General features: G+C 41.7%; 1 protein-coding gene across 3 annotated transcripts in view; it reads left to right on the top strand.

The window, feature by feature from the left end:
* The window catches only part of LOC120552530 (collagen alpha-1(XVIII) chain-like), a 104723-nt gene that overhangs the window by 63714 nt on the left and 18531 nt on the right, over window positions 1-22478 (top strand). For all 3 annotated transcript variants that reach the window (XM_039790663.1, XM_039790664.1, XM_039790665.1), the window contains 12 exons: window positions 4985-5232; window positions 5371-5541; window positions 6274-6405; window positions 13367-13441; window positions 14964-15056; window positions 17078-17216; window positions 17867-17910; window positions 18803-18991; window positions 19170-19196; window positions 19521-19583; window positions 19857-19937; window positions 22037-22084. In XM_039790663.1, the coding sequence (XP_039646597.1) occupies window positions 4985-5232; window positions 5371-5541; window positions 6274-6405; window positions 13367-13441; window positions 14964-15056; window positions 17078-17216; window positions 17867-17910; window positions 18803-18991; window positions 19170-19196; window positions 19521-19583; window positions 19857-19937; window positions 22037-22084 (1310 nt within the window). The remainder of the gene's footprint in view (window positions 1-4984; window positions 5233-5370; window positions 5542-6273; window positions 6406-13366; window positions 13442-14963; window positions 15057-17077; window positions 17217-17866; window positions 17911-18802; window positions 18992-19169; window positions 19197-19520; window positions 19584-19856; window positions 19938-22036; window positions 22085-22478) is intronic.

Here is a 22478-nt window from a genome sequence, read left to right as displayed (position 1 = left end):
CGTGAGGTTAATGTAGTGGAGTAAAAAGTACAGTATTTCCCTCTGAAATGTAGCGGAGTAGAAGTAGAAAGTGGCCCGAAAAGAAAAGTACAAGTACCTCAAATTTGTACTTAAAGGTGCAGTAGGTAAGACTTTTACAAAACTAACTTTCTGTCATGTTTGCTGAAACTGACCTTATTTTCGAGTAGAACTACATGAAGCAGGTCATTTAAAAAAGAAATTTGGCTCCTCTGGCACCACCTACAGTCTGTAGTGGGATTTGCAAAAATGATGCACCAATCAGGGCCAGGCGGGGGGTGTCTAACTGCGCGTCAATCACTGCTCATGCACACACATTCGTTCTCCTTTGTGGGGGGAGGGGCTTAGGAGACCGTTTTGGGCTTTAGCAGAAAGGGGGGAGGGACTGAGAAGTTGTCGATGTTCAATTTTTTTGGTTTAGTCCTGGATCATCGCAATCCTACCTACGGCACCTTTAAGTACAATACTTGAGAGTACTTAGTTACATTCCACCACTGGGTACTGTCCTGTCTTGTTCTAGCCATCCTGTGAGCAAGGTGTGTGTGTGTTGTGTGTGTGTGTGTGTGTGTGTGTGTGTGTGTGTGTGTGTGTGTGTGTGTGTGTGTGTGTGTGCTTGTGTGCTTGTGTGCTTGTATTAAGTCTGAAGATGATATCGGTAGTGGTGCACAAAGAGATTTACCCTGTCTGCCCTGATGTTTTATTGAACAAAGCATTTTGTTCATGTGAGTGCTGTGGTGTTTGTTTTCATCTGTTTTCACTCAACATGAGCTCCAGTTGTTCCATTGTGCAGTTTAACTGTGTATACATCCGGGCATATTTTGGGGGCAGCAAACAAAGCATTTTTTGAACTCTTATGGATATCGGTCCTTGCAATATTTCACTCAGTAAACTTACCAGCTAAGGGGTCATAAGGGGTTGCGTTCCATCCTATAATATTTTTTAATAACCAACGTAACCTGTGCAGATGTTGTGCTGTCAGTCATTTTAGTGAGAAGGTCTTTTTCTCACAAAAGGAGAAAGGCCGCTTCATTGTAAAATGGCAATCCTCGTGTCTTTCAAGTGGTGCTTATGTAAGAGTGTGTGTGTGTGTGTGTGTGTGGGGGGGAGGGTACTGCACTTTCTGCTGTTCATAACCATCTGGATTTTACCATGACAGTGTGTCACACCGGGACTTTCTCAATCAGAGGCACACGCTCCCAAAACACATTGACCCATTTGAGAAACAGCCCTGTGGAGACGGCATTTTTTGGATCGACTGTCTGTTGCTCATTTGGAAAGGGAGCAGGCATGCAAACACACTTAGATGTCCTATAAACAGACACACACCCGCTCACACACTTACCGTACAGCCCAATGAACCTAATGTGGGAACACGTAGGAACAAGAAAGAATATTCCTCTGCCATTAGTGTTGTCATTTTTTCTTTTTCTTTAACCTGTATTTTTCTACTTTCAATTTCCTTTCATATAATGCAGCCATGCCCATTGCATCGTGGTCTGCTGAAGCTCCTGTCCGTGGAAACATCGATTTTCGAGTTTTTATTATCTTGCCTAATTTCATGACTAGAAGTGCCTTCCCTTTGTCTCTGAGCTACTGACGCCAGAATCTCACTAACCGACTGTTTATGCAGAAGCAATTCTTGTGCAGGGCAAAGGAAGGAGCGAGCACTCACAAATCTTCCTTTTACATGATTTTTTTTTATGAAGTAGTTTGCAACAGTCCACTACACGCACTGACATTTCGGGCTATGCCTTCCTCATTTCCTCACATGCACTGATTACATCGGTTGTCACCGTCTGCACTAAAATCACAAGTAAAACTCATCTCCATGGATTTTGCGAGCCAGTTGTCCAACACATCCTCCTCTTCCCAAGAAAAGGCAGCTCGCCTTTTGCTATTCCTCAGTGATTGAAAGACTTGATCAGCGTCTTGCACTTCATTCATACACCTTGAAGTTATTACTGTGAACACTAACTAGAGGACATGCGTCTCCCGAGCCTTCCTCGCCCCCTCCGATTTCTTTCTCTTGCCCTGTTCCAGTGCAGATGGTGATCGGACTCAGCCAAGCCTGATTACACTGAGAAGTCACACCCTGACCCAAATTACTCAGGTTTCCCACAGCTGACAACCGCTCTGCTTTCATTATTCCCATTATTCTTAAGATGAGGACATTCATCAATACAGATTTCCACATTTCTTCAGCGTGATCAGCTGTTTGCTTACAAATATGTCGTCGCGATGATGCATGACACGGGACAAACACAGATTCGCCGAAGCTCTCGTGAGTTCCTGCTGCATCACGAGAATGTGAGCGATTGCAGACAGTGAGTCTCAGTTGCCATGGCGATTTGGCCAGCTGTTTAGTGTCTTGACCCAGTGGAGGAACATCTGCAGTGATGTCACTTTCGGGCAAAGGCGGAGCGAAGTGACAGGCTGAGCTGTGGGAATGTCGGCCGACACACTTTGGCAGGACTTCAGCGCTGACAACACGGAGGAGGTATAGTGTCTAGCGGCGAGGCAGCCAACAAACCAGTCATCAAGTTCGGATTCCAGGCTTCTTTGGAATCAGAAATGGGGCAAGAAGTATTTGGAAAAAAATGTCTCACTGCTTGTTTTAGCTTGCTTAGATTTCCCTGCATCCGCTTGATAAAATAAGTTTGTGAAAGTCAAGACAATCACAGAAAGTCTTTAATTAAATCTCTGTCAAGAGAAATAAAAACTAAAAAAACAAATTACAATCTTTTTCTTTCCATTTTGGCCTTCAGCCCACAAGTCAATCTTTTTCCAAACCCAAACCTAGCTTTCCAAATAAATTCCAGACAAATTCTAAAATGCCCACCTCTCATTTCAGTGCGAATGAGGAAAACGGAGCTTTTTGTAAACTCACGTAAGAGCTAATGTGTGCGCACATTTAGTTGTCTGTGGATGTAGTCTGAGAAAATAAGTCTGAGGAAAAAGAACAGTCTAAAACCAACCAAAAAGTCTAACACTCTAAATTTCTGGTGGCTAAAACCAATACAACAGCAGCTCTAAACTACAGTCTCAGCTAAGTCGCAACATTCAGCTACAGTGGAGGTTAGCCAGCAGAGCGGTGTGGGTTGCACTTCATTGTTACTTTCTAAATTGCCACAGTCTGTAGGGGGTTTCAATCCAATTAATGCACGGGCAATGGAGTGTGCCTCTCTTCCTGTCTTCATGCGGGAGGCCACACACACACACACACACACACACACACACAGACTCTAAGCCTCCATTTACAGGAGCTGCCGCTGCGCAGCACGTGTGTATTAGTCTAACCTAATGCCTTCCAGGTGCCCAGCCTCTACACCCTGCTGCCCATACGCTCTAAAAGAACAGCCGATTGTTCCAGGGGTCTTCCCACTAAGGAGAGCCAGGTGTAGATGGGACTGTAAGTGTGTGTGTCTGATCAGGAGGAGGTGAAAAGAGATGTTTTGGTACTGTGGGTGAGCATTGACAAAAGTGCTTGCGTGTCTGTCGGAGAGATAATAAGAATGTGTGTGTGTGCACTTAATTTGTGCATGCATGACAGACAAAAAGAGAGTAGGCGAGTGCATTCAGCCGTGCATACAGTAATGGTAAGATGACATGGGTGGGGGGCGGGGGGGGGTGGGGGCTTTAGACAGATGGAAGCACCTTCTCACCTTCTTGGCAAACTTTATGGGGTGTATCTGACATGTTGTCAAATTTCAAAATGTCTGAAGACGGAAGCGGGGATGGCTGAAACCTCCCTGATTGTCTTATACGATCCAGAGTTCACATGGCTCACAGCTGACCATTGCTCTGAACTCTAACTCCAGCTAGTCAAATTCAAATTTAATATGTATACAAATTAAAAATTACTGCAAAAAAAAAAAAAAAACACAACACATTTGCCTAAACCTATTCAAAATGCAATTACTTTCTTAAGTCATTTTTTTTTTCTCAGTCTAGTAGGAAATGAAAAGATAAATTATAAGATGACTTCACCTCCCACACTGTCTGTGGAATGCTTTCATTTCTAGGATAACATATCAGTCCTCTGACCCATGGCTAGATTAACCCACTAGGGGGCCCCAGGGCAAAAAATGAGCTGTGGGTCGACCACTGCCTCTCTAAGGATTGTGTACCCTGTCACCTCCAAGCATCCGTCAAACACAGAGCACACGGCACACTGCACATGGCAGCTTCATTATGTTTTGTCTCGCCACAGATACCAACCAGTGCTCTCACTGCCTGGCCCCAGGTTTTTGCTGTGTGTCAAATTACAGCGGCAATCAGATGGCACACACATTTACTAAGGGCGATATACCGTGTAAAAAATACTTTTAAAATGCCCTTGAGTTTCTGGAATAATCAATTACTTAAAGGTCTTTATCATTTTGATGTATTTTAGCTGTGCAAATTCCCAAACAAATTTGCACTTGACTAAACTGACACAGAAAACCTTGGCTTCTGCCGCCCCATGAGGTCCCTTTTTCTCTGACTTTTGCAAAGTACAAAGCGTGCAAAACCCCATACATGTAGGCTTATAGGAAAGTACTGTAATATGGTTGGAAAGTGATCATTCATAGCCCATTATTCAGAAATTAAGGATTTTTACTACACTTGAGAAGACTGCTGAAGGGAGGCCCATGCTGCAGGTGCTCCCAGACTAACAGGATTTGTCATACACTACACTACAGTAATTACATGCAGTGACTGAGCCAATAGACAAATAGGAAATGCATGAAATGCCAAATTTTGCGCCAGTGAAGTTCAGTTTACCCTTTGGCACCATGTTGTTTCCATATGACTATACGACACACACACTTGTACCTCTCTGTTTGCTGGCTTTTTCAGCTCAGTTTATTTTTTGTTTGGTAAAAAGGTGTCAGTAATGATGCACTCTGTGATACACTTTGTTGCATGAGACATTTCTTTTCTTTTCCCCTCCTCTAATATGCTTTCCGTGTTTGTTTTTTTGCAGTCCGTGGTCCTCAGGGAGCCTTGGACCTGACAGAGTTGATCGGCGTTCCCCTTCCTCCTTCCGTCTCCTTTGTAACGGGTTTCGAGGGTTACCCCGCCTACAGCTTCGGCCCGGACGCCAACGTGGGCCGCCTCACAAAGTCATTCATCCCCGACCCGTTCTACTATGACTTTGCCGTCACGGTCACTGCTAAACCTACCACGCGGCGCGGCGGTGTCCTGTTTGCCATCACAGATGCCTACCAAAAGGTATGGGCCATGTCAATCCTTTGTTTGTCCACTCCTCTGGGTATTTTTCATGTTATCCTTTCTGTAGCACAAACTTTTCTGCTACATGTAAACGGAAAGAAAGTAAATCATTTCCATCTCTTGTTTGTGTTTTGGAAGGTTGTGCACTTAGGTATAGCGTTGTCCGAGGTAGAGGATGGTTCCCAGAGAGTCATATTGTACTACACCGACCCAGGAACAACAGGGGGGACCCAGGAAGCAGCTTCCTTCAAAATGGGAGACCTGACGGGAAGATGGGCGAGGTTTACCCTGACCGTGCAGGGGACAGAGGTGGGTGTGCTGTGTGAGCTAGGCGAGCATTATAACGTGTGTTACAAAGCGACGCAAAGTGACGCAAAATGACGCGCGTTTGTCACGGAAGTAAAGGCTGGACTACAACAGAGCTGTTTGGAGCAGTTTTTGAACAGTGTTTTTTGTTGGAGATGGTAAGTCCCTTTGGGCTGGGCTTTGGGCTTTTTCACTTTGCAAACCTATTACATGCACAAAAAAGATATCACAATAAAGGAAAGAGAAAAAAGCCCCAAAAGCATAATATGAGCTCTTTAACAGTATTCTGATGCAAATCTTCATTGCCTGCATGGCAGAAGTTGCCAAAGTGGAGTGTTAAATAGGCCACGTGGCTCTTTTGTCTTTGACAGATGTTAATTTATTATGTGAGGATGTTGTCATAAAATGTCACTTTATATGGAACTGCAGGGAAAAAAGTCTCTTCCACACTTGTTCTATTTGTTATCAATTGCTGGAAATAGGTTGAAGTGTGAATGCATGCAAAATCCTTCATCCCCACTGCCATCACCATACTGTCACCATACTGTCACCATACATATCCCGCTCCAATCTCTTTTTGCATTTTTACAGTTTGTACTGTCAATGTTTTTTAAATGTGTCTTTTATGTTGTATGTATTTTTGTCATTTAAGCATGCCCTGTCAAAGACGGATTTCTGTCACTCGAGACAGACAATAAAGTTGTTCTTATCTTATCTAATCTTGTTTTCACTCAGGTGCGTCTCTACATGGACTGTGAGGAATACCACCGAGTTGCCTTCACCAGGAGCCTGCAGCCTCTGACGTTCGAGGCCAGCTCGGGGATCTTCGTAGGGAACGCTGGGGGTACGGGCCTGGCGAGGTTTGTGGTGAGTCTGGATGGGACTGGATTTATGGTTGCGTGTGTTTAAGTGTGTGCACATAACTACTCTGCATCAATGCTGTGAACATCATCATCTCTTCACGAGAGCTGCATTTTTTTGTGTGCAGTTAAAGCAACACCAAAGCACTTTTCCTCTTCGGGTCCCCCGACAGGTTGGAAGCGGAATCGTCCATTACCGCTGTCGTAATGTCCCTTTATGTCTCATTCGAACTACAGATGCGCTACCCGATCTGGCAAACTTGCATAGTGCGGTTATAGCCGATAGAGGGCCGCAAAGCGAATGCAGAAGTGCCGTTCACCCTGTTACGAGTTGATGAACCACTGAAACGATTTTGGAAACATTATTTCAAGGTACAAAAGAATCTTTGGTGTTCCTTTAATTTCTGATTCCTATTGTCAGTGGGTTTGGATCAATGGGTTGAGGATATCTGTCAAAACCATTGCTAGTCGCAGGAACAAACGTGGCGTTTGGGCGGTTGCCTATTTTTACATTTGAGACATGAACACAATAGTCTTTGTTGGCAGCTTTATGACCGCCACAGGAGACGAGGAACGAATGACCGCATGTGTTTATGAGCACTGCCTTATCCTGTGAGAGCTCATAAATGACAAGCTGTGTGTGATTTACATTTTTAGAATATAGCTGACCTCTTGTCTGAGCCTCTCATCTTGAATGACTTACACTGGATGCATCTGTGAGTGTACATGCCAATTCTTTAATTAAAAGGAGTAGAATCAAACAATATTCAGGATGTAATGGTGGCGGTTCCAATCCCAATGTTAAAAATATCCCTGTGTGGTCATGATGAGGGTGTGTGTGATAGAGAAGTGCTGAGAAATCAGGTCCAGGAGAAGGGGTAGCAACACATGCAAAGCTGTATTCCGCTCTCAGTGCTCTTGTAAAAGAAAAGAAACCAGTAAATCCTGCAGCACTTCCCTCCCAATCATCTATGATTTGTAATTGCAAGACAAGGCTGTGTTTGTCCCAGTGTAACATGAGGGATGATGAGGAGAAAATAGTCGAGTGTAAAGGGAATACCATTAATTTATAATGCTATATGCATGGGATAAGCAAGCAGTTGATAGTTATCTGAGCGAGAAAATGTTTTCAATGTTATCAAGATGTTATATCTGAGACTTGTCCAAAGCACTGTGAGAATATACAATTATGAAAAGGGAAGAGCTAAACTCATATTATAAAACATGCCAAAAATTCCTTTTTCTGAATAAATCAACTCGTGGCCAAGGGCTCAACCAGAAAAAATACATGACTTGTGACCTTTTCAAACAAAAAACAGGCCTCTTCAATGGTGCATTACAACCTCTGTCCTCTTCTTCTCCTCTGATTTGCAGTTATATAAGTTCATGTGCCAGACAAACTACAAGACGTTTCATGTCCAGGACAGCGGAAAGAAAGCGTTTTCCCTCTCATTAAGATTTTATTAGCGAAATCTGAGAAGAGTTTCAAAGAAATCCAATGAGCCAGGGAGGGAGAACGCGTGTTTATTCAGGATCTTTTGGTCTCACAGGGGAGTCCATTTTGTTGCTGGAACAATTTATAAAGTAGGTTTCTCTACCAACTCTGACGTGAGTATTTACCTCCATGAAGAGCTTTACGTTTCATTTCAGATTAAAATCACCTCATTCTGTCATTCAAAATCCGCTTGATTTTAACAGGAATGTTATTTTCTGAAAAGGTTGATATCTGGGACCCATTTGTTTTGACTGTTTTGACTTTTAATGACTTTGTATTGGCTTGTTGGGGTAGCAGGGACACTGGACCGTTAATAAAGACAACAGGAAGTTGTTTTTCCCATAGCATTATAATTCAATTTAGTATCATTTTAATTAACATATAATTACTATCATTTTATCCCACGAGTCCTAGCCGTGGCATTCTGTCAAAGTCTCGTGGGAACAAAGTCACATATGCTGCATCTTAACTAAAATACCAAGGTATCTTAAATATTCCTCCTGTTTTTGGTCTTCATGCTAGGCTAATATGGATCTAGTTCCATATTTGTAAAAGCAGAGTGAAAATCTTCGGCACAACTTCCAACACATTCTCACTCCCCCATCGCGTAAAATACAGACGCTTGGTCATGTGCCTTTGGCGTTTGTCATTCACTCTAAAAGTCTCCTTTAGCGACGGGACTCTTGGCGTCCTTTGGCATTTGTTATTCACGCTAAAAGTCTGTCCTTTGGCGTTTGTTATTCACACTAAAAGTTTCCTTCAGTGCCGGGACTCTTGGCGTAGTTTGCCGTTTGTTATTGACGCTAAAAGTGTGTCCTTTGGCGTCAGGACTCTTGACGTCACTTTTGACACTCTGGTTTGGGACGTACTGACTGACATGCGGCAAAAGAACGGGACAGTTAGCGTTAGGAAAAGATCGTGGGTGGGGTTATCAAATGTACGTTTCAGTGACACCCGGGACAAGAACGGGACAAGAACCCCGGTCTCCTGGGTGAAAGTCCTGTGTTGTTTGACCCATCCACCACCCCAACCAACCTCCTTACGCGGCATTTCGGTCTTTCATTCCACTCGCTACCGTTGTCGCTCTTAATACTACGTCATCTTACAGCGCCGCGGTCCCGCTGCTGCTCTGCCCGGTGCGTTCCATACAGACGCTGAAGGGTGATTTTTGCATCGTATCTGATGCTGAGAGCTGACCAAGCCTCCGTATTTTACGAGTTGCAACTTCACCCAGTTCCAAGTTTGCATGGAAAAGGGAAAAAGTCTGGGTTCCGCGGGACCCAACACAAATATCGCAGGAGCGGGCGGTTTTAACGGGGCTGCGGCTGGGAGCGGGCGGTCCAAAAATAGACTGCGGGTCTCGGGATTTAGGAGCGCTGCTCCTGATCAGGGCTGTAATCGAAGTGATGGTTCGAAGTTACCTACCTGTCGGTAAACATTATAGCGGCATATGAGCTATACCTACGTGTACACTACGTTCGAAAATACCAAACGCTACATAGTAAATACCCAGAAGTTTATGTAAATAACACTTGCCTGCTGGCTTCTGCTTTTGCGCTGCTGCTGCTGCTGCTGTTACTACCGAGCAGTAAGAGTGCTTAGGGACATCTACAAATTACAATCAGAAAAGAGATGCAACAAAAATATTTATTGATTTAATGATTAAATAAGGTAATGTCTCCAAACTTACCTCAATTATTACTTGTCTCCTGCTAGTTATACTACAGCACTTACTTTAAAAAATAAGTTAAATTAAAAAATATTTTGTTGCATCTCTTTCGGTGTTGTAATTTTGTAGATGTCCCTAAGCACTCGTCTTACAGCAGCAACAACAACAGCAGAGAGCAAGCCAGCAGGCAAGTGTTATTTACATAACCTTCTGGTGTACTTACAAACTTTACAATCCATCGTTTTATGAGTGCATAACCTATATATACTAGTGTAGACCTTTGGTATCATTTTGGGCATTATTAGTGGGGTAATGTTAAGAGACACCTTGATCCATTAGCCTCTGCGCTAAGCTATTCAGCGGCTAACGCTACTCTACGCTAACTCTCCCAATGTTAGACCCAGGTGAAAAAAGCTTCTGGGGGGGTGTTTGGCTCGAGGTCATGGTGCAAAGGACCCTAGGGTGAAATTACTCCGAACCATCACTTTAAGTTCACCTAGCTTGGTTTCATAAGAAAATCAGCAATGCACACGGTGCATCCAGTTAAACACCAGTCAGACTCTTTATTAACACTCTTCTACTCCCTCTCTCTCTCTTTCACTTCTTTCCCGGGCCACTGTGCCCCGCTCCTTTCTCCTACGGCGACCTGAGGGATCCAATCAACAGGGACTTTAACATGAAATCGGTTAGAGAGTGCGTTAAAAGAGGAACTAAAACAACCTGAGCAAAACAAACCACAGCCAACAACACGTTCTAAAATAAGTGAAATAAATAAATGAATACAATGTTTCTTTGCCCTTATATTGCACTAGAATAACTTATTATTGCACTTGAATGTAATTATGCACTAGAATGTAATTTCGCTACTTATTACCGACAAATATGCTTATTATACAGTCCTCCCCTCTCAGACAAAGAGGACCAGTAGTGACTCTTGGTTTCCAGCTGTTCCGTGTTTGAACTGGCAGCTCCGTTAGAGATCTTCCATCTCCTCCCAGGGAGAGCAATAACAGCCACGCAGCAGCAGTAGCTCTCTGCAGTAGTACACTCACACACTGATACACATGAACACACACATGCAAACAAATACACTAAAATATTTTCCCCTACATTGACTTAACTCACTCATATTTTTTTCTTTCCTTAGTTTTACTAAAACACACCCCATGCTGGGTGTTGGAAAGAGTGTGTGTGTGTGCCGGGGGGGGGGGGGAATACACCATCTGTACGTGTTTGGTTGAAATATTAATACAGAGTCTGTGCAAACCATTATGTCTCCATAAGAAACTGAATGCGTTTTGCGACCCCTAACATCGAGGAAAACCACTGTCGGCTATGCTTATGTTCAAGTTGTGGGCATGTGTGTTAAGTATTTCTTGGCACAGATTTAAGCATGCAGCTCTTGAGCTGTATACATGCCGCTTGCTGTGGGATTGTTCTGTTTAAGGTGTAGAATTCTTGAAGTCTTCATGCTCATGTTTTTAGCTTTTCAGACAGACGTATTTTGACTGTCCTGCAGACTGTGCAATTAAATATCAGCTCAGGCACCTGTGTTGTGGAACAGCTCTGTTAAATGTTCATTTTCGATTAAAGGTGCAGTAGGTACAACCTTATACAACTAACTAACATATTTGCTGAAACTGACCCTATGTTTGAGTAGAACTACACACACAAAAATCTGGCTCCTCTGGCACCACCTACAGCTTGTAGTGCGGTTTGCAAAAAAAGCACAGCTCCCTGTTCAGATGCACCAATAAGGGCCAGGGGGGTGTCTAACTGCTTTTCAATCAATCACTGCTCATTCATACGCATTCATTTTTCCTTGTGGGGGTGAGGGGCTTAGGAGACCATTTTGGGCTTCAGCGGAAAGGGGGGAGGGAAATTTTTTGGCTAAGTCCTACCTATGGCACCTTTAAAAACATTCTGAGGTCTGTTTGTTCTTGAGTACTGTTAAGTAACAGTACTCATAATAAAGCTTTTGAGCATGCAACTGTAAATGTGTCTGTCACTGACAAACCCTCCCACTGCCTTCAGGTGTTTACATCCATATAATTAGTTTACAAACTGACCATCTGAATCATGCATCCACAGGAACTCACATACTACAATTGAATTGAAAGAAGCGGAAACGTTTGCGTGGCACATTCTCTGTTTATTTCAGATGTCTTGTTTACTGCACAGACAGATGGATCTGATTATTTGCTACCACAACTCATATCCACCCATTCTTTCTCTTGCTCTCTATTCTTCCCCCTCCATCTTTATTCTTCACTCCTTCACCACCATTAAATTTCATAGACCGTGCTCCGTTCCATTAAAAACAGGTGTTTGTCCTCTGGCCTGAACTCAATATCAATAAACTTTGCTGAAATTGCCTTTGGCAAGTCTTTACTGATCTAATAAGGGGACAAGGCCTGCTGACTCTCAGATCTAAAGGACCATTCGCAGTTGCACGTGTACACACACTCATGCATACACAAAATAATTGAGAAAACATACCTTTCATCTTCAGATGAAGTGGGGCCCTTTTTTCATTGGCATACAACGGGACTGCTGCTTACATTAGATATTTTCACACTGGCTTCTCCTATGAACATATTAAAGGGTTTAAAACTCTTTGAAATCAGTGACTTCTTTTTAATCGCTTCCTTAAAACACACTTTTATAGAGTTGCTTTTTATGTGATGCCATCTTTTTATCGTCTTTCTCGTTGTCATTTTGTCCTTTTTAGAGCTGACCCATCATTCCTTTTTTGCTATTACAATGTTTATGGGTATGTGCGTTGATTTGATGTGTAGCCTATATCTGTGTATTGATTTGTATGTCCTTTATTTCCCCTGTCACACTATTGTTTTTAAAGGTGCTATACAAATAAAGTTATTATTATTATTATTATTATTATTATTATTGTAAGAACTTCCAGGCTCATCCATGGTTACAAGCCAGTGGTGGTTTGGAGGGCATTTACTAGCATATTTAATTGGGTTACACTGGTTAGTCTGAATCCAGAGTTTACCATCATCATCATCATCATCATCATCATCATCATGTACCACCCTAAGCAACAGATCAGGGATAATCCATGGATGCTTCTAGAAACACACAGTTGGTGCAGTGGATATGACACATGCCTTTGGTGTGGGAGACCTGGGTTCAATTCCCACTGTGATACATCAACTGATGTGTCCATGAGCAAGATACTTAACCCCTAGTTACTCTAGAGGTGTGCAACCTCTGACATATATAGCAATGGTATCACTTTGGATAAAAGCATCAGCTAAATGACATGTAATAATAAAATTAAACTAATAACCAACATCTTAGCCTCTTTAATACAGACATCAGTGCTTCAACACTGGTAAACTGTTGCAGTGTCAAATTATTAACACTACTACAGGTCTGCGGTATGTTGAGCCACAGAGGAGATAGAAAAAAATGACCCATAGTATACGATGAAATATTATTTCATAACCCATACCATTTACATCTGAAGCCTGTCCACTAGAATGATGTCCATACTGTAAGTGGTGTTTCATGATTGATGTGAAAATGGTCTTTGGAGGGCAGACAGCATGAGCATGAAACACCTGTTCACTTCCAGATGTGTGTTACTGTGTGCAGATGTGTATGTGCTGGATGAGCAATGATGGGAGGAAGAGATGGTTAAAGTGTTATGCTGAAAGATAGAGACAGTATGCTGCTCTGTGGGAAGCATACGCTAAGCTTTGCTGAAATGTAATGACACAGAATGAACTAAATTACCACACAAGATAACACGGTCTCTCTTAATCTTTCCCTCTCCAGGGCTCCATCCAGCAGCTGGTGCTGAAGTCAGATCCCACGGCCCCAGATGACCAGTGTGAGGAGGACGATCCTTATGTGAGTGTGCACGAAAGCACACAAACACACACCCAAACACTGAGCCTGAAAGTCGGAAAAGAAGTGAAGTTCCTATTGCTTATGTCAGGACACACAGCCTCAGCCGCCCCAAACATGGAACTAGTCCTCCCTCTACTGGTGAAAACAGTGCACAGCAGTAAACTATATGGACAAAAGTATGTGGACAGCCCTTTCTACACATTAACATACTTTTGTGTTATGTGGTCCTCCTTATTCCAGTTAAAGAAAATATTAAAGCTACGGCATACAGTGATACTTTAGACAATAGTGTGATTCCAACATTTTGGGAAATACCCACACCAAATATAGACTAGTATAGATAGATAATATAGATAGTGTTTTAAAAAGGTTAGTTTGGATTCAGCAAAGTCGCACGATAAAACAAACAAAGCAACTGATCTAGGCAGCAGCAGGCCAGCGACTGTTGTGTTCTGTTAGTTAAATTACTGTTTTTTGTCAAAGGCGTCTGGTGGCTTTGAAGAGACCATAGATAATTGCTTCAGTTCTCCGTTGGAAAGGGCTGAAAATATTCTAAATATAGAATACACTGATATAGATTATTTTTTTTAGATGGGCCTTTTTTAGGTGTCTATAATCCGTTTAACTGCAGCCTCCATGCCACCCGCCGTCTACTGTAGTAATACGCTGACTAAGGACAAGTGCCTCATAAAACCCCACTTCAAAATATCCAAATCATCCTTTTAGGATATTCTGTAAAGGGAAGTTTTGTCTAACTAATTTTAGTCTCGCTTTGCCAGACCTTCCTCCACGGCGCTGCGGAGGAGGGTCTGGCTAGTCCACACAGCATTCCGGGATGGGAGAAAAGAGACTCTAATTGCATGTTAGGAGCAATTAACAAAATCCTCAAAAATCCACCGGATTATAGAACGCCAACACAAAGAAAGCGGAAGGTGACAGACATCAAGCTGAAAAGAGACACATCTGGCAAAGTTTCCTGCGGCACCGGAGCAATCCTGGAAGTGGAACGTCGTGGATATAGACTAAACTTTTAAACCTAATTTAAACCTAAATACAATCTCTCTCTCTCTCTTGCATTAATCCATCCATTTTTTTTTTTTACTTTTAGAACAATTATATTCAAACCGTTTTCATACAATCTCGTACATTTTGTCTTAGAAATGGATCCATATTAATCAAGGCACAGCAGTGTCCTTATGCTGTCTCAGCATGGTAAGAATCATGGATTAGTTGATGTACTGATATTAGGATTCACATTACATTAGGGAGTACATTTTGCCTGCGGTACCAATCAGCAGTCTACTATTTGAATGTGCAGAAAAGAAATACATATATATTAGTTTCCTCTTTCTCTCTGTTTCTGTCATTGTTTAGATCATTAATTGCATTTAATATCCAGTGTTTTTAAAGTTAAAGTTGAGTTAAAGTTTTGTTACCAAGCATTGTTTTATTTCCTGAGTGTAACTGCATTCTCCATGTTTATCTTCTGACTCCTCGTTCCCTGCTCTCATTTTCTCTTCAGGCCTCTGGATACGGAAGCGGTGATGATGCTTACGAAGACATAGAGGGAATAGACGAAGTGAAGAAGATTGTGGAGGAGAGAGAGTACACCATGGTGTGTGCATACACACTCCTCATACACACCACACTAGCCCTCTGCCCTTCCCATCTCTCTGAAAACAAGAATACAACAGGGCAGAGGAAGAGAGGCAGGGGTTGGGAAATTTGTTCTTTTAAATTTCTACTTTCTAAAAGCAGCAAAAAACACATAGCCTAGCTCTCTCCAGCCGAAACTGCAGAGTCTCTGGCCCAGCCAAGAAATACTCCCAGAATGTAACAAACAGGAGATAGTATGTTAATAAGTGAGCTTTAGGGACGCCGGTAGGTGCATTTTTTAAACTACGGACAGAGCAAGGCTAGCTGTTTCCCACTGCTCCCTGTTTCTCTGCTAAGCTAATTGCCTGCTGGCTCCAGATTCATATTTAAGGTACAAATAGGAGACTTACGGTACAATCTTCTCATCTAACTCTCCGTAAGGAAGCAAACAAGTGAATTATTACTTTAAAGCTTTAGTGCGTAACGTTTTATATTACTGAACATCTGTTACATTCAAGCCATTGCCAAATGAGTTTATACAAAGCTAATTAAAACTATCAGCTCCACACAACTCTCTCTGTATTTATCAGTATGGCTATGTTCAGAAACTGGTGTCGTCCGGCAACTTTTGCGCGCAAAAAAGAGATAATAAAAAAGATAATTACCTCTTCTGAAGAGTCCAACATGTTTTTTTAATCCTCCGTGTTCTCATTGGTTACATCAACTGTGTGTAGGAGGGGTTGGGGTGGTACGCAATCACGGAAGGCTTGTATCAGCCAACAGTTTTGTTGTCATTACTTAGAATTCCTCATGGGGGGAGACAGAAAATACGCCCAATAGCTTTAAAGACAAGTACCATAACATGGCAAACTTGAATAGTATAAAAATGGCCAACATGCCATCTTGGATAATCTTCCTGACTGTGCCTTAAAAGCAGAACTAAAGCCACTTTTTCATCTTTCACGCTTGCTTTTCCAAATAAAAACCCCATGCTCTGGTTTAATGGCATTTCTTTAAACCAATCACAATCGTCATGGGCGATGCTAAGCACGGAACCGCTGCAAAATAGTCGTAACAGAAAACTCAGATTGGACAGATAGTCTAGCTAGCTGTCTCAGTTTACCCTGCAGAGATCTGAGGAGCAGTTACCCATAGTCCTCATAAATCCATTATTCAAAAAAAAGAAAGTGGAAGGAAAGGCGGAAAAAAACTGCTGAATGGATATATATATACATACTGGGACCTCTCAAAATATTAAAATTACTGAAAAGTAGTTTAATTCTCACACTAATTAATGGTCACTCTTTTGAATTATTTCAAATAGGAAACTTCAATATCTCACATTCACAATCTCAGCCTTACTGGTTGAGGTAGGGATTTATAAGTACGTTGAAGGGCCGATGGACACTCTCAGGAGAGATGATATGTGTTCCTCATTTACTCAATGATTTTTTTGTCAGCTGTGGCCCAAGGAAATACTTGGGCATTTTGTTATGTTACCGATGTATTCGTGTGTGTCTAGTGTGCAAGCATGAGGTATATTCCAGATGGGTGACAGCTCTTATCCAGCCAGCTCTGAGCTATTTAAACAATTTCCTCCTAAGCCACATCAGGGCAGTCAGACAGATTCAACGAATCCAACGCTCTTCAGGAAAGAAAATATGTATTGCTTTTTCAAGATGTTTTATCGCCACAGCCGATCTTGTAAAGATGATGCAGAAATAATGTTGAAGAAATGCAGCGCTGTGAGCCAGCTTTGTGCACCGTGTGGAATGTTGCGTTAAGTCTTGTGTCTTGTGGTCCGAGAGACTTCACACCATCTGTGGCAAACACTTTTTTTTTTTTTTTTTTTTTCTGAGCAAATGTAATACACCAAAAAGTAAAAAGCAAAATATGTACAGTACATAATAGGTGTTAATCTTCTTATTTTCTGCATGGATGTGCAACATTTTACAAAAAAAAAAACTGAATGGCTAGAACCAAGCCCTAGAAAAACGTTCTTTTTTGTTTGTTTTTATTTCACCTTCTATCTTTTTTCAGCCCATCCCAGAGCTGGACCCCACTTACAGCAGCCCAGTCCGAGCTCCGCCCACTGAGATGTCGCTGGGCGATGATGAGGACAATGATGAAGACATAGAGGAGACTTCTGGACAGGATGTTGAGATGACCACAATAAGAGGTAAATAAAGAAAGTAAAAAATATAAATCTTCTTTTTAAATTATTTTATTTTAGGAAATCTGTCTTTGGTGGCAACAATCAGAAGTTATGGGGCTCCCTGCTGGCTCACCTGGTAGAGCGTGCGCCCCATGTGCAAAGGCTCTGTCCTTACCGCAGCGGCTGGGGTTCGATTCCGACCTGCAGCCCTTTGCTGCATGTCTTCCCCCTCTCTCTCCCCTGTTTCCTGTCGACAACCGTCCTATCAATTAAAGGCCAAAATGCCAAAAACATAATCTTAAAAAAAAGATTTTTTTTGGGGTATTAAGCCAAATACTTATCTGTCACTAACATGCATATATACACATGGCATTTATTTTAGATGAGTGTTCTGACATAGAAGTGATGCTGTAATACATGACCGAGGCGGCTCCTCCTGGGGTGTATTTCCCATATTAGCCAGCAGATGGTGCTGGAAGAAGCAAAAAGCAGCCTTCTCTGTCTCCCTTTTTCTGTCCTCTGACCTGCCCTAAATTAAAATTTCATATCGTCATAAGTCATATATGTTATCATTTTGTATGATTCCACCTTTTTTAATCATGCCAATAAAATGCCATATTCTTTTATTGTGAACTGAATTTTTTGAAAGTTCTAACTTTGTGTCTTTGGTACAGTGAAATCATTTCAGACAGGTACTCCGGACCCCGTATTTGACTCTGTAAGTAGTGATTTATTTTCATAATTTAGATGATGATGATGAAGATGATGATGTAAAGCACAGTACATATTTAAGATTATATATAATTAAGTAATACATATATATGTGTGGTTGTTCAGTAAAGTAAACACAAATCCTTTAATACATTTTTTTTTTAATTGCTTAAGTCAGTGCTCAGTTAGAGCAGTTAATAGGCAAGATTGGCTATAAAAAATATGCCCGTCCCTGTAGCCAAACTTCTGCAGTGCAAGTGTACCAATCAACTCACTCAACTAACTGAGACTCCATATTTGCCCCATTTGAAATTCAAAGTCATAAAAAAGTCCCCAACATCATGATGATACAATTATTACAAAAACCAAGTTTTGTCTGTTAACCAATTTATGCAGAAATGACTGCTCATTGGCTCCTTTTGCTAAGCCAAAAATACTCCCTCTCCCTAAAGAGATAAGACTCATATACATCACAACTGCACTGAATGCACCTTGCACAACCTTGCACAATAGGTTTATCTACATCCTATCATTACTAGTGAAACACTTGCACATTTTTGCTCCCCAACTTGCACATTAAGTTTATCTATATCTGTTTAAACAGCCGTACATTTTATTTCCAAATTGTATGTATTTTAAATATTGCTTGTGTAGTATTCAATTATTATTTCATGTATATTGTTTCCTATTATTTAATGTATAATCTGTATGTGTGCTGTGTGTCTGATATTTTGCTGCTGCAACACCGTTATTTCCCATTTTTTGGGATCAATAAAAATCTATCTATCTATCTATCTAAGTCAATGTTAGTATCTGCAGTTGTCTTCACACTGTTTTCACCCTAACCCATGCCTTGCCTCATTTCAGTGAATGAATCACTCAGACTATTCCATGTTCAGTCCCTCCAGGTGTCTCCGGGACAGAAAGGGGAGCCAGGTGAGCCAGGTCCAGCCGGTCCCCCAGGGCCACCCGGTCCCCCAGGACAAGCCTCAGGAGAGGGGGTGGGAGGGGAGCCGGGACCCCGGGGTCCACAAGGACCACACGGACCTTCAGGCCCACCTGGAGTTCCTGGGAAAGATGGACATTCTGTGAGTTTTATTTGATTGTTTGTTTGGCAATATTCAAAATATTCCATTTCTAAACTGTGTAGCTTTCTGTTTACAGAACAGCAGAAGTATGATTGAGCGCATTCTGTTGTTTAGCTCCAATCTGACAGGTCAAAAGATAAAATGATGGATGGGTTTTCTATTTTTTTCCTTTGTTCAGGGAAGCAAAGGTGAAACTGGTGCTCCAGTAAGTAAAGTCTTTCCAGTCTTGTAGATTAATAGGTTCATTTGTTTTGTGTCTCTGGGGAAAGGTGATCCAGGAATGTACTCATTTTCAACATCCAGCTACTAATTTAGAGAGCTACACTTTATATACTACCTGCTGATGCAGCCCATTAGCTTTAGATTGGGGCCACAGGTTAAGTTAAGGTCTTGGCCTCCTTACTGATATCACTGTCTGCATGATTCCTGCTTTCACTTCTTACAACTGCATGCAATATGACCTGTGATGTGGTGATATCTCATGTAGCATTGAGCATTGAGCATTGAGCTGTAACTGTCTTTTTCCCAGGGCGCAACTGGGATTCCAGGATTCCCAGGATTACAGGGAGAGCCTGGTCCTATGGGTGAAAAGGTAAACAATACCCCTCTATAATACTATAATACCTCGACTTGAATAAGATCCGAATAGATAGCGCTGGGTGAATTGTCACAGACATGTAAACTTGAGCCAGTGTTCAAATTTCATTTTCAAATCATCTTTATTTGAGTAGGGACAGATGCTACGACATTTGTGCAACAAGTCTCCAATGTACAGCATCACAGCATTTATAGCTATTACTAAATCAGTGATGAATCACTAAATGTACAAATAAATGCTTATAAATCCCACTGCTGTCTCCTTCAGGGTGATCCTGGTGTTGGACTACCAGGTCCTCCAGGCCCTCCTGGAATTCCAGGTCGACAAATCAAGTCTTCCATGTTCCTGGTAGGTTATTAAACAAGCTTTTTTTTTTTTTTTTAACCTTTTCTTCTCCTAGTAAAATCTGGTGTTTATTAATGACAGTTGATTCAGAAATGAACATTTAAAATGTAACTACCTTTTTTTTCAACCTGGACCTGTTTTTTGTGTCTAAGTGACTGATGGGAACAACAATCTTTGACATTGGTCCAGTATTAAGCGAGATCGTGCAGTTGGCAGCGGCGAAACATGCTACAATGTAAGTTAATAGGGCAATTGTCCAGTTTGTATTTACCTTCACAAAAGCGCCGCTGACAGGCTCAGATTAATATTCTCAGTGTCTGACAACATTATGGAAAGGATCCCTTCAGAGATAGACCTTTAAAACCTATTTGAGACCTTTCTGTTTAAACCCACCAGACTCCATTTAAAAAATACTTTCAGCGTGTATAGAGCCAACATATTTTCACATGTAAATCGGTAAACTATGTGTTTATTTCAACCACAACTAGAGTTGTGATGGTTGGAAAAGTGGAAAGACACCCAAAACGGTTTTCATAGTTTTATTTTGTTTCTGTCGACTTTAAATTAAGTGTATTTTACGATGCTAAAATTACTGTTAATTTACATGGAGTCTGGGGTGTTTAGCGAACGCAATTTCGCTGATATTTTTATGTTTAAAAAAAGTATCTGAAACGTGGGGTATATTCGCTGCTGTCGAGCGCCAGTGTGACGTCATGGGAGCGCCGTAACTGTTTATACTCGCGCGTGGTTTCTGGTTGCAGTCTTCTTCTGAACAGAGGTGTCGCTAATGAGGAAAGGCTACCGACTTTGCTATTTCTACGGACTAGAAGAAGAAGAAAAAGGTAAACAACGGCAGAACTGGCAGCAGTATTGACGTCAATGCTTTGATTTGATTCGATGACCTACTTGGTCGAATCAAGCCTTTCATTCACCATAAAACAACTCCTCTTAACCCAGTAAGTTTACCAGAGAGACTTGCAGTCACTCTGAGAGTCCTGGCATTCGGTTGCCCTCAAGCTCGTTCATGCTTCCTGTTTCCGCTTTGTTGCGCACCGCTGAAAAAAATTGAGCCCTCTGGTCGCGCACTCAAAATCCTGGCGCGCCAGCGAGATCTACGTCATTTTGACGACACATTGGTGCGTGCGAGCTCGGCTACGGCGACTGTAAAACAGCCTTTACTCTTTAACAAAAAGGTCGACCTCTTTAGAAATCCTTTCCATAATGTTGTCAGACACATAGAATAATAATCTGAGCCTGTCAGCGGCAAAACGAGCACTTTTGTGAAGGTAAATACAAGCTGGTCAATTGTCCTATTAACCTACATTGTAGCTTGTTTTGCCGCTGCCGACTGCAGCGATCTCACTTAATACTGGACCAATGTCAAGGATTGTTGTTCCCATCAGTCACTTAGACACAAAAACAACCAGGCTGAAAAATAAAACGGTAGTTACCATTTAAGTCCAGGCCCAGGCTAACGTACTGTAATATTAGGCTGAAATCCATGTTTTATAGTGATATAGCTTTATTATATAAGCGACTTTGAGTCCATGAAAAGCGCTATATAAATTCAATTTATTATTATTATCTGTATCCACATGTATCATGTAGAGTTAGGTCGAATCTTTCCTGGTGCAACTCTCTTGAATTCAGAGAAAGTTAAACACATTGCAGCCATGTCTTTCAGCTTTTGGATAATCCCGTTGTTTTTCATTCATCGTCAAATCTGTTCATTTGTTTTAGTTGTTTTCTGCAGTTCCAGTTATAGTTCCAGGTACTTATTGATTGCTACAGTTGTGCTCTGTGGCATCTGCCCTTTTAATCACGCTCACTGGCTTTTTTTACGCACCAGCCATGTTTATGAATGTGATTAAAAAAACAAAGGTTGCTCCAAAACTAAATGTCAATTTTGTGAAAATGTGAAACAACTGATTTGCCTGTTTGGCTGAAGCATTTATGTTTTACAAGTATGTAATTATGAATCTCCGGGAGCAACGTGACTGGACTGTGGCATGAAGCATTTAGATATGAAACCCTTTAGTTGTAGTGGTTTGAGCCAGTCTGCATTCATTAACTGTGACTGACACATGTCCTGTGTTCATTAGGAGGGGTCAGGATTTGAAGACTTTGACAGTGATGCAGAGATTATTAGGGTAAGTGAACTTTCCTTTCCCTCCCTGTGACATTAGATAATATACAGCATCACGTTGCAATCCCACTTTCTTTTTTCAGTCTTTTATTTTTTTTGTGACACCCTTTTCAGTTCTTCATCTCCGGCTCCAGGTTGAAGTGTTGCACTGTTTGTTTGGCCTTTGTCTCATGTTACTTGTTGTCTATTTTGGGCTACTGTGGGATCCGTAGTGTGATATACCTGATGGATTGTGGGTTACTTTGGTCTCGATTTGCTGTTGCAAACACATACCGTTGGTCTAATAAAATGGTTGATATTCCGACCCAGTCCGGGTTATCATTGTTATATTTAGTAACATGAAACAGTGAAGAATATAACAGTGCTACTTGTACAGACACTAAAAGCAAGCTTTTGTC

This window comes from Perca fluviatilis, chromosome 22, assembly GCF_010015445.1.
Source record: "Perca fluviatilis chromosome 22, GENO_Pfluv_1.0, whole genome shotgun sequence".
Classification (NCBI taxonomy): domain Eukaryota; kingdom Metazoa; phylum Chordata; class Actinopteri; order Perciformes; family Percidae; genus Perca; species Perca fluviatilis.
Note: the sequence above shows the minus strand (reverse complement) of the source record. Positions and strands in the feature narration are given on the sequence as shown.